Source organism: Canis lupus, chromosome 36 (assembly GCF_048164855.1).
Source record: "Canis lupus baileyi chromosome 36, mCanLup2.hap1, whole genome shotgun sequence".
NCBI classification, from domain to species: domain Eukaryota; kingdom Metazoa; phylum Chordata; class Mammalia; order Carnivora; family Canidae; genus Canis; species Canis lupus.
This window is the reverse complement of record NC_132873.1, coordinates 11,684,328-11,697,660: the sequence shown is the minus strand read 5'-3', so window position 1 is coordinate 11,697,660 and position 13,333 is coordinate 11,684,328. Positions and strand designations below refer to the sequence as shown.

At 34.1% G+C, this 13,333-nt stretch overlaps 1 protein-coding gene across 8 annotated transcripts in view; it reads right to left on the bottom strand.

Moving 5' to 3' along the window:
- ERBB4 (erb-b2 receptor tyrosine kinase 4) overlaps positions 1 to 13,333 on the bottom strand; it is a 1,106,221-nt gene that overhangs the window by 203,572 nt on the left and 889,316 nt on the right. For all 8 annotated transcript variants that reach the window (XM_072813218.1, XM_072813222.1, XM_072813216.1 and 5 more), the window contains 2 exons: positions 10,823 to 10,945; positions 7,256 to 7,354 (listed from right to left, as the gene is read on the bottom strand). In XM_072813218.1, the coding sequence (XP_072669319.1) occupies positions 7,256 to 7,354; positions 10,823 to 10,945 (222 nt within the window). The remainder of the gene's footprint in view (positions 1 to 7,255; positions 7,355 to 10,822; positions 10,946 to 13,333) is intronic.

The window sequence follows — 13,333 nt, the reverse complement described above, 5'->3', positions numbered from 1 at the left end:
TAACAACAGATTTTTATTGGAGAAGCAAACACTATCCAAAACCACTACATAAAATTTCAGGAATTCAAGATTAAGAAGAAGCTAAAAATGAAACTTAGTACGACCTTCCCAAATATAATAGAAACATTTGCAGAGAAGCAGTCATAAGGTTGTCACTAGGGGAGATTATTGGCCTCCTGCATGCATCAAAGGCTACAAAGGGTTTTCCTTCTTAAAGGGCTTTCAGAGAGTATGCCAAGTCCTACTCACAGAGTCAATATGGAAGGTCTATTTTTCAGAGAGAGATGCTGTAACTCTGGATTCAAGACAGCCACTAAATCTGAGCTTGTAGAAATAAATCAGAGATGAGCATTATAAATACCTAAGGAAAATGATCCAAGTGTAATATGTCAAATAGAGATAAGACTATTGGAAATACTATAGAAATCAATTAGACTGGAACAAAGAAAGCTTAGAAGAGGAATAGAAGTCTTTTAAAAAGAAGTCTTTTAAAAAGTCTTTTTAGGGGTAAAATCCATTCAGTCAATTAACAAAGTATGTATTGGTTCCTAACTATATGCTTGTATTGTGCTTGCCATTAAATATGCACTGATGGGGTCAACAGACAGTCCCTGTCATCAAAGATCCTATAGCTAGTGATAGAGTGGGCTTCTACAATAATAACTAGCATGAATAAGTATGTAATAATCTATCATGATAAATGGATAAAGGAAATTTTCTAAGTGCTGTTAGTAGGTTATAATTTAGATCAAGGGGTCAGGAAAGCAATCTTTGAGGAAGTATGCTCAAGCTATGAAAATAAGGATAACTGCAAGTTCACCAGGTGTAATTGGGAGAAGGACACTCCAGGCAAAGGCGCTGTCTTGCTTGGCTTAGGTGAGGAGTAGAAAGAAGGTCAATAAAGAGAAAGAAGACTGGGAAAGTAATTAGGGGCTCAGGAAGCAAGGATTTAGCAGTTTGCTCTAGTGACACCATTGAAAGCTTTTATGCAGAGGAGTAACACAATTCAAGACATCAAACTAGAAGCTATAAACTGAAGAGGTCGATAGCTTGGATTAAGGTCATTGCAGTGGAATATGAAAAGAAGAAAATGTTCTCCAAATGTGTTTTTGGCATAGAATCAAAGCATTTGATCTTGAACTGGTAGTGGGTAGTTTGAGGGACTGTGATATTCAAAGACAAATCTCAAATTTCTGATAGGGACAATAAGGTGGATAGATATACAAATTATTTACACGGGTAAGACTGAATGCATAAGAGATTTAGGAGAGAAGACGAAAAGGTGCATTCTGAATGTACCTTTTAACTTGAGATGTCCCTGAGACTTCAACTTCAGATATCAAGGATAGAGGTGAGGTCAGATTCATAAAATACACTAGAGATGAAATTTGGTGATTCAGTGAGAAAATCTATGGAAAATCTGCAGATTGAAAAGAGGTCTAGAACATGGCACTGAGAAATTTCAGTATTTCCAGGATAGCTTAACACCAGCATGATGTTGAGAAGCAAGAAAGCTGAAATTTTTGAAAGAATGTGATGATAACAGTGAGCCCTGAATCCAAGTTGTTTGAGGAGGGATGTGAGGGAAGGGGCAGCTGAGAGGTTGAGAAACAGAAAAATCAATGTATGAGTGATATCTAAAAGGGTAAAATGTTCAAGTACAATTGGAAAGGAACCAGAGGATGGGAGAATGTGGTTGGAGGATGGGTTTTTGAAATAGTGATTTCAAATGTGATGCCGTTTCTAACCACGTCTTATACAGTTAACAGGACATAAACAAGAGCTAATGAAGTAAAGCATAACAGAAATGATTTACTCTAGTTACTGGTAAATTTCTCTTTTCTTCTTTTCTTTTCCTCTCCTCTCCTTTCCTTTCTTCTCTTCACTTCTTTTCCTTTCATCTCCTGTCTATTTCCTTCCTCGTAGAGTTTTGAAAGACTAAATTCTGTTTCTAATGGAATTTATAAAATCTCTTTTTGAAGATATTGTTTAATTTTAAAAAGCAAGTAAGGGATGCTCAGTGGTTGAGCATCCACCTTCAGCTCAGCTTGAGGGCATAATCCCAGAGTCCTGGGATTGGTCCCTATCCAGATCCCCACAGAGACCCTGCTTCTCCCTCTTCCTATGTCTCTTCCTCTCTCTCTCTCTCTCTCTCTCTCTCTCTCTCCTTCTCCCTCTTTCTCATGAATAAACGAAATCTTTAAAAATAAATAAAACTAGAAAGCAAACTAACTATCCAAAACTGTCCTTAATTATTTTAAGTATAATTTTTCTTAAGGAAAAAAAGATTGTTTCTAACGGACTTTTCAAGATCATGGCAGCAGTATCGAATCCTGTGACATCTAAGTAATGAGCTTTTTTTAAAGAAAAGGAATTTTGCATTTTTTTCACCTCTGAAATTAATTGTATTGTGTATGCAAATGTGCGAAATCTGTAAGACCTGAAGATTTCATCGGATTTAATTATATGAATTTCTACAAATCCATTATTAGTATGACACAGGATCTAGCTAAGAGTTACTGTTAACTCTGTGAAGTCATAGGCATAAAAAAATCATTATTTTTATAATGAGAAATGAATGTTATTGAACAAAATATCTTTGCAAATAATTTTGTGAGCCTGCTATAATCTGAAAGAAAATATACACTCCACTAATAAATTCTATTTGTCTCACCCCACTATATGTTATCCATTAGAGTTGAGACAACTCTCATTAAGACATTGACTATCATAGGGGTGCCTGGGTATCTCAGTCAGTTAAGTCTTGACTTGGTGTCTACTCAGGTCATGACCATGAGGTCATGAGATTGAGCCCCAAGTCAGGCCTGTGCTGAGCTGAGCGTGGAGCCTGCTTAAGATTCTCTCTCCTCTCTCTCTGCTCTCGTCTCCCCACCCCCTTTCCCCACTCACATGCTGGCTCACTTTCTCTCTCTCTCTCTCTCTTAAAAAATACAATTTTTAAAAAAGAAGACATTGAATATCATAAGTGCAACACAGAGAAGAACAATAAGTAAGCACAATTCCCATAGACAATTCATTTTCTTCAAAAAATAGTGAAAACTGTTGTGTAAGATAAATAAATTTTCCCATTGTATAGGGACGGGGCAACGAGTTCTTTTCTTTTAACAAAAATATGATCATTTACACAATAAGCCTGAGTGATTTGAAACATATTTCCTTGCGGCCCCTCACTGGGAACGAGGTGGTTGATTTGGCGTGGGAAAGCTGACACTAAAGCCAACAAACTGGAGCACTACAGCTAAAATATTATGACTCAGTCATTGGAATTTAGGATAATGATGGGTTTTTTATCTCAAAATATTTTTAAAGGAGCAGATAAATTAATAAAATATTTAAATACATATACACTTCCAAGGCATATAGAATAATATCAAGTGATAGTGGGTTTAAACATCAGAGAAAACAACAACGAAACAACAGTAGTGGAAACTCAGACAAACTGAAGAGCCTGTCTGATTTGACCAAACCATGGTCCCCAAGTCCAAGAACCTTGCTCAGTAGCATCATTTCTTAGGGAAGTGTTCCATGCGATTTCATAAATAAAAACAAAACAAAACTAAAAAAAACCCTGTGCTCTTCCAATGGAATGGTGCTATTTGAAACAAAAACTAGAGTATGTATAAATACAGATATTCTTCTTAAGAAGGTGGACCTTTAGGATCATTTTCTTAATGTTGTTCAATGTGATCTTCCTTTGTGGGAATTAAGGCCATTCGGTAGCAGTGTGTTATTACTGTCATTCTGAATCCATTAGAAACATTCAGGTGAGTTTGAGTAACAGCCTTTAAACCAAATTTTCCTTCTCTTGCTTTTAGCATAGTACTTAATAGAACATAGATTGTTCCTTATTTATTTTTGCCTATGGTATAGATTCTAAGAAAATATGAAAGTTATCTCCTTTGCTCCTGGATATTAAGAGGAGCATTGGATGTAGTGAGTTTTAAGTTGTTGCAATTTGTCATTTATTATAATAATCAGTAACACATGGCTACATCTAATAAACTCAGTAGCAGTAGTTATTGAATCTAGAATATTCTGGGCAGCCCGGGTGGCTCAGCAGTGTAACGCCTGCCTTCAGCCCAGGGTGTGATCTTGGAGACCGGGGACTGAGCCCCAGCCCCACGTCAGGCTCCCTGCATGGGGCCTGCTTCTCCCTCTGCCTGTGTCTCTACCGCTGTGTGTGTGTGTGTCTCATAAATAAATAAATAAATAAATAAATAAATAAATAAATAAATAAATAAATACATACATAAATAAATACATAAATAAATAAATAAAATCTAAAAAAAATAAAATAAAATAGAATAGAATATTCTACCCCAAGTATAAAGTCCATGCTGGGGGGTAGGATGGGGCAAAGAGATCTAATGTTTCATAAAAGTATGCAATTTCCATTATCTTTGGAAACTTTATTTCCTTTCTTTAAAATTGAATAAAACACATGCCTATAAACAAATATACACCGGTTTGCGAAAGAGACATATAACATGATTATAGTAGATGTTATTTTAGTTTGAAAGTTAAACTTGGAATACCCTGCCATATGGAAGAACCCAAACTTAGGGAGATGCCAAATAAGCCTTTTATCTTAATAACCTTAAGAATATTAGCAACTTCAACTTAATTCTTAGGTCCAAATTATAAATACATTTGCTTACATGAAGCCTTTTATTGCAGTTTGATACATTATTTAAGTACATCATTAAGTATAATGATCTGCAAACATAATAGATTAGCTAAAAATGTTGGTATGAAATGCAGGTGATTTTGCACTAAAATTACACCAGCCTGTTTAAAATATTGAATTTATCATTAATTTTGCCAGTGCAACTGTATTTTAATTATTGTGATGTCATACTAATATTTTGAAAGAAGTTGTGAAAATAGTAGGAAGTGTTTCTTTTTGATATTTATTGAAATTGTCAATAGCTACCCACCAATCTATTAATCTTCTAGCATCTATCCACAAGGTAGGAGAGGCTCAGACAAAATATTTTACCTAATATATTTTTAACTTTTAAAAAGAACATACTGTTTGGAGAGAGTTGGTCACAAAATTTATCACCCATTTTAGGAAAATGACCCCTTTTATGGTTCAATCAGAACCTCATCTAACATTCAGCAGATTTCTAAGATTTCAAGTTGCCATCCCCACTCCTGTTTCCATGGGAATAGACTTCAGATCAGAGAGAAAAAAAAAAAAAAAAGGATGGGGTTAGGAGCTTTCAAATAATCATTCAAAATCATGATGAAGCTTTTAGAGGTTCTTTCTTAGGTGATTATTTTGTAGCCTCTTAACCCCTTTTTGCCAATCTGTTTCCATGGAAATGTGAGAAAAATGGCTGTCCAAGCCTCCAGCAGAGATTATTAGCATTCTTGTGAATTTCAGCTTTGGCTACAGTCTAGGCTGGACAAGATCTTTTTTTTGTATCAGTTTTAAATATTAACCTATACTGTTCATATCCGTTGTCCTTTTTCTTCATAATTTTTACTTTCTTTGAAAATTCCCCCCCCCCAAAAAAAAGAAAGAAAATTCCCTTCACAACTATATACCTATAATTAAGATCAAATCGATTGTGACATCACTGAAAAAGGCTTTAGTTTTACATTTTACTATATAAGCCAAGACATGTAGCTGCAAAGTGTCTGAACTTTTAGACACCACGAGGAGACATTATTTAGTTACCGGAGTCCATGTGTGTCAGGTGTTGGTAGATAGGTAACAAGGATGGGTTTCAAAATATTTAGCAACCAGTAAGGTACAGCACCAACTGACCAGAGCAGCTAGTTTGTACCAGTTAATTATCAGCCCTATTATCTAATAATAGGATATAAGATAAGAGATATAAGAGAGTAAGCATTATACTCAAATAAATTATCCAAGGTCAAAAACTGAGCTCCTTATACAACTTACAGAAATGCTTAAGAGAGATACTGGGTAGAAATATATAGCAATCCATCTTTAAAGAAATCAAAGTTCATATGCTTGCATCATCTTTCATATGAAGGTCATTTGAAAATCAAAATCATTCTTATTATTGAAAAAATTATGCTAAAAGATCAAGAATATATATTTATGTCTTTGATAGAACCCCTGGCAAGATATCTTGTGTTAAATGTGAAAAAAAAAATAACAGCATTCTACATAGATATTTTATCTATCCTACCTTCTAAAATTTGCTGAACAGATCAATCTACAATTTTTGCTAAGGGGAATCTAAAGTTCTGATTGACCTTATAAAGTATTTTTATTCTTCAGAACTCCGTTTTTTTTCTATAGTTGGAGCTTTTCACCCACAAGGTCTGTCTTCTGACTTTTGAACTGAAAGAAAGTAAATTTCAATTGGTATTATCTGACTTAGGTAGGTTACTAATTTAAATGTAACACTAGGGATCCCTGGGTGGCGCAGCGGTTTGGCGCCTGCCTTTGGCCCAGGGCGCGATCCTGGATACTCGGGATTGAATCCCACGTCGGGCTCCCAGTGCATGGAGCCTGCTTCTCCCTCTGCCTATGTCTCTGCACCCCCACCCCTCTCTGTGTGACTATCATAAATAAATAAATTAAAAAAAAATAAATGTAACACTAATGTACTATAGATACTAATCTAGCTTGATGCTTTCATTAAGTAAATCATAACAATAATAAAATAAAGCAGCCCAATTAATTTTTCAAATCATCATTCCTGTTCCCAAATGCAATTTGCCTTTCTTTGCATAGTGGTTAAATACATAGCCTTTGAGAGTAGGATTTGGTTCCCAGGCCTTCAGCTTGTTCATGTAAATAAAGTTTACTGGAATACAGTCAGCTTGTTTGTGTAAATAAGGTTTACTGGAATACAGTCATACCCATTCTCATGTTTTATTTTTCATAAGTTTCTATGGCTGCTCATCTACTAAAAGGATGGAGTTGAATAGTTTACAGAGACCACATTGCACAAAAAAACTATTTATTCTCTGGTCCTTTAAGCAAAAGTTTGCCAATCCCTGCTCAAGGGTTTAGTTGTAAAGAGTATACCATTTCGGGGCAGGAAATTCTGTAAGTAGTGAAGTCTTTTTTTTTTTTTTTTCTTTTTACAATCCTTGCTCAAGGGTTTAGTTGTAAAGAGTATACTATTTCGAGGCAGGAAATTCTCTAAGTAGTGAAGTTTTTTTTTGTTTTGTTTTTTGTTTTTAAATCCTAAAAGCAGTCTATTAATAATGGATAAAAATATTATTGCCTGGTGTCTGTACTTACATCCATGAATTCCACATTGGCTTTGGGACCAGTTGTTTCATTAAGAATTTTAATAGCCACAGGAATCTTTACTGTTTCTCCTTCAGGTACCCAGATACCCTTTGGGAGGAAAAAAAAATCACATTAAATTCATATGAAGATACACAAATTTATACAAAAACAAAATTTAATTTAACCACTCAATCTATTAAAATCTTTAAAAAATAATTTAGAAGTTTGTTATCTGCTTTCATTTTCTGAAGATGAATCATATATTTATTCTGCTCTCAACGTGTTTACTATTATACTATAAAGCATTACTATTATAAACTTCAATTTGTATTGTGAAAAAGGCTTTCAGGGGTGACAGAAATGTAATAAAATATAATAATATTAGATTTAGATGATATATCTACTTCTTAAGACTTGGAGAACACTGTTCCAGTTTTGATCTTCAATTGTCTCATTTGCAAGTTAGAAGATTGGGCTAAGTAATGTTGAAGGTTCTTTTCAGCTTTAATATTATTTAATTATTCCGCAACTAAAACAAATACAAATATAAAAAAGCATATTCTCATGTTCCTAAAGTTTAGACTGATTTAAGAATTAGGTTTCGAAGGTGAATATTTTAGAATTAGTTTTCAAAGGCAAGTACTAGAGAGTACTGAACCCATATTACTTTGGTTTTATTATCAAATATTGTGCATGTGTATATAAAATATTTAAATTGGTCATTGCCAGTTCTCTCTTCTTACAAAAAAAATAATTATAGTATCTGAACAGGATCTAAAATTGGGAAAGTATAAAGTAGGTAGGGTTTAAGTTGAGTACAACATTAAGGTAAATAACAGCATTTCTGAGTAAACAATTCAACCATTTGAATTAGGACAATAATTTTGATAAGATATAAGAGGATTCACTAATTATCTAAGATTTGTTTTGAAGCATATTGTCCCAATTGAACACAAAAGCAAATATGAAGTTATATGGAAAAAAAGAAAATCTCAAATTTTAACTTATTAGCTCTAACATCAAAAAAAGTCTTCTTAGTCCAGTTTTCTTTTTCTTATTCTTTTTTTTTTTTTAATCTCTCAGCAGCATTCATTGCCACCACCTACCCTTGCTTGACCCAGTAGGCCTGAGGAAAACAGAGTAAGGGATTCTTAATCTAGTTTTAACATTAAGATGAAAGAGGGGAAAATCTCTTATTCATAAAGAGAATATCTCTAGTTTTTCTTAATATCAGTTGGTTGTAGTCATAAAGGAAATACAAAAAAGCTTTTCACTTTGTACTTCTATGCTAAAACATATATCTTTGTGTTACTGAAAGTTGAAAAAATGCAAGAGGAGACCTAAGCACAAGAATTGTTAAAAAGTCAAAATATTACAGAAATAAAGGCTTTAACTATTAGAAGATGAATTCAAAAGTTATGTTCTTTTTAGAGTGAATAGGAACATCTATATGTCAAATACAAAAAAAGTAAGCCAAGTTCCTTGTGGTATAATTTTTTTTTAATTATTAATGCACAAATGGGGAGGGGAAGCTGGAGATCCATAGGCTACATTTTCTTAGTGATATCTAGGGTAGAGAACAGGATTACCATTTATTCAATAAAGTAACCACAGGGAGGTGACTTTATAAAGATATAGCATCAATATTAAAATATTCCTAAAGCATACTTTTGAAATAAGAATATAAATTCAGTGTGAATTAATTTGTACTGCTTTTTAAATAAGTATAGTCATTATTTTCTAGGCCTGACCAGACAAAAATTCAACTACACTAATACCCATGATATTGGTTCAAATCTTTTGTGCTTAAACACAGCATATCTCCAATCAGGAGGAAAAAGTCAACAAAATAATTAGCTAAGCTAATGTGCATTTCAGTGGTCAAGAATAGTTCTTTATAGTTTAAGACAATATGCCCTAGTAAGAACTAAGATATTAATTAAAACTTAGGATCAACCATACACACTGTAGGTATAAAATTCAAAGATACTCATGGAACTTTCAATACAAGTAATTTCAATAAAGGGACAATGCTCATGGACAATAGGCAAATAGTTGTTCATAATAAAAATATTTATAAAGCTTCATAATTATATGTCTTAATGGGTAATTTTTTCCTCCTGAGGTGACTAAATCATATTTAGTCTTGAGTTAAATGCTATCCATGATTTAAAATAAAATTAACTTTCTAGACCATACCATCTTTAAAATAAAAGGGCTGACTATTTGCCAGGAACAATACAAAATTGAATTATCATTGAAATGGAAGTTCATTATTTCTAGCATAGTATAAATAGAAAAACACAATAAGTTGTATTTTTCAAATATATAAAAATTCTGAAGGCTAGAAAGTACCAAGTCAGCCTAGAATATTTTCTATTCAAATTAGGTACTCAATTAATAATTTTGAGTTCAACTAAACAAAATATGTATACTAAGAGGTTAAGAAATTTCTGCATTTTGGCCTTAGAATAAAACAATTTTATTTTAAGGAGATTTAAATTATTTTTGGAAGAATCAGGAGAGAAAGTTAAGGTTTATATTCTTATTGTTAATAATTTTTGTTAGATAGGTATTTAAGTAGAAAAAAAGTGAACATTTTCTTAGAAAGTGCAAATTTCCTAAGATCCAGTCCATTTTAACAGAAATATTTGTAAAAACTGTAGGCTTGCCTAAGCTTTAAGAAATATAAAACTGTCAAAGTAAAATTTGGGGAACTGTCATAAGGGACATTACAAAAAGGACTTAGCACTAACCCAGCAGGGTTTCTTATGATTGTTACTTACATTAAAAATAAATTTCACCACAAGTAACCTTAAGCCTGGCCTCTGAATTGGTCTTATAATGAAGCTAAATAAGTAAACATGCAGATGACATTATTTGAGGTTTGCCTTTCCAAAAATATCTCTCTTACTGGAAACCCATGATGTCACCCTTTGTTCTTTCTAACCTGAATTTCACAAATAAAGTCACCTTTTTAGTTCGCATATAACGGTGAGGGCATCAAAACTGAAAATTTTCTGTTGAGTCACGTCAATTAACAGGTAAGCAAAAAAGTGGTTTAGGAACTAATCCTATCCTGGAAATAAATCAACACCTTTGTGTAGATCCTAAAGAGACAGGCAGTGCCATCCTGATGGGGAGACATGTGGATAAAAGAGCAGAAGAAAGGAAGAGCAGGGATTAGGGCATATCACTCAGGCCTGTCTGGGAATCCACGGAGCACTGTGTAGGGGTCCAGGAAAACAGGCTAGAGCTGTGTATTTTAGATAAGGGCAAAATTTGCTAACAGAGAGATGATATCAAAAGTGGATCAGAAGGGCATGCAAAGAAAGACTATACTGTGGCTTTTGTGACAGTTTCCTGCTTTCTCATGATGGTATCCCTCCCCGCTTGCTCAGTAAACACGAATGAATTCATTTGTGCAGCAACTTCTCAATACGATACAGGTTCTCCTCGCTGAATATTAAAAGGAAATTAGGTTGGCTAGAATGAGAACTCTGGTTATTATTTAAGACAAGTCTGAAACAAAAAAATGACTGGTGGTGAGGGCTATTCATTTATTTTTTTACTTACTTTATAAACTGTTCCAAAAGCACCTGAGCCAAGTACTTTCACTCTTTTAAGCTCAGTTTCTTTCAAAATACGAAGTTGAGCTTGATTGGGCGCCGTGCCACTGGGAGTTAAGGGTTCTACCAACTAGAAAACAAAAAGAATACAGGTTATAAAACCTTCAAGTCACCAATGATTTTCTCCCTTTCTCTGCCTGCTTCTCTTTCTCATACATATAAGAAACACACAAGCACACTTTCCTTGACACGCAATATTTTTGTTGTATGGATCACTGGATCACTCAAGATTCCTTAGGAGTCTATCCTTCCTCTTCTCATGCTTTTTGCCTGGGTGAACACAAGTATAAAAGCGTGTCTACTTTGAAGCATACTAAGCTAGGAGATCTCCTGCCCCCTTAAAGAAATGTAAGCTAATGAGGGGCTCTTCGTCTTACTTTATGAAGTCCTTCCAGTTTTGGCCTCTCCAGCTAAGACTCGGATCTTAGTTATGCCCATGTACTGGATCAGTTTTTTCTTTCTTGTTTTAGGAGATTCAATACATAGAAAAATAAAATCTAGCGAGGAAGCAAAGACCGATGCGTCAAAAGAGAGAAGTAAGAGAAGAAAGTAAGTAAGCACGACGTCCATATCCCAGGACAGTGCTTCTAAAACTTTCATGTACATTTGAATTACCTGCAGTTCTTGTTAAAATGCAGATTCTAGTTCAGGAAGTGCGCGAGAGGGGCTGAAATTTGCATTTTTTGTAGAACTCCGTATAATATCTATGTATGATGATGTCCTTTGAACACATTTTAAGTAGCAAGGCCCTAGAGTAACTTACAGATCAAATATTCTAAAATTCTATGAATTGATTCAAGATCTTAAGGAAATGCTATGGAATGCATAGGAATAAAACAGTCGCCAGTGAGAAAGTTTCACTAGTTCTGGCTTCCTGGGGGAGACACACCTTAGAATTGGTTTTGAGGGGCACCTGGGTGGCTCAGTCAGTTGAGTCTCTGACTCTTGCTTTCGGCTCAGGTCATGATCTCAGGATCCTGAGCTTGAGCCCTGAGTTGGGCTTTGCCCTCAGTGTGCAATCTGTTTGGAATCCTCTTTCTCCTTCTGCCCCTACTCCTGCTTGTGCACCTGGTGCATGCTCTCTCTCAAATCAATCAATCAATCAATAAAATCTTTAAAAAATAACATAAAATTGGTCTTGAGATAATAAAAATGGATTGACACGGAGGAGGGTATTGCCATTATGAAGAACAGTTTGGACTCAGCATCAGGAAGAAGGAGGAAGACATAAAGCAGAATACAATAGAAGGTGGGACAGATCTGAAGGATGAGATTAGGGTGGGAAATACCAGATCATAAAGTGGGCTGGCTGTGGCCAAAAGGGACAAACTCAGGTAATTTTAGAGGTTCATTTTAAATGCCATTTAGCCAGAGAGGATGAATAAGCTGGAGAAAGGTATAGGAGACCATATATATTGAACACCAACAAAAAATAAATTTATAAAAAAAAAAGGTATATGAATGTGTGCCAATTTCTTGCCTATGTGAGAAAAAAAAAATATATAAACATGAGAAAGGCTCTATGTACCAAAAGTCTGTATTTCATGTTAAAACTTTAGGTTTGTATCTGTGCTTGGGTAAAAAAGCAAGTAAGAGAAATTGAAGTTTCTCTTTTTAAAGTTAAATAAAGGGACTAAACTTTAAACTCAGACAAATAGCTTGTTCTTCCTCAGCATAAGGAAATAATTAAAGGCAACTCTTACTCAAATGGTGTTGAAAACCATCACGGTTCTTTCACAGTGTCTGTTGACAGTGCTAAGTGCACTGTGGCCCTGTGGCTTGGTTATTATTATGCTTCTGCGAACATCATGGTCTACTTAAGTAGCTGAACAGAATCTGGAGTCTAGGTAAGTGTAGCGATAGTAAGAATTTGGAGATGATAAAAATTGTTAATAAATTTAAGCCACTGTCTAAAAGCTTGACAACAAATATGATCCCATTTCATTTGCAAATTTATATTTTTAAAAATATATATAAAGTCACATAAAATAAATCTCAGAAAAAAATTACACAATTCTTTGGTAAAATTGGAAGAAGAATCTCTGTCAGAGTTTTCTTCATTTGAATCCAATTCTGCTGTGCAGAATTTGTTTAGTAGATTTTGATACATATACTGTATGTATATAATCAGGAACTTTAATGAATAATTTTTTTAAATCAGATAAAAACGTATTAAAAATCATATGCAAAATTGGGGACTAGACTTCAGCACCTTGGGCCATATATATTTAAAATATATTCTTCGGCATATAATACACCATAATTTCATATTTTGAAAACTTTACAATTCTACCTGAAATGTTTAGTCTTCTGCAATTTTCTTAGCTATCACTTAAAAATTTAAACAAACACATTTTTCCAGGAATTTGAGAATGATACCTTGAAAAGAAGCATTGTTTCATTTTGCAAGCCAGAATGACGGAAAGAATGTCAGGTTTAAATTTGTAGGTTTGCACAC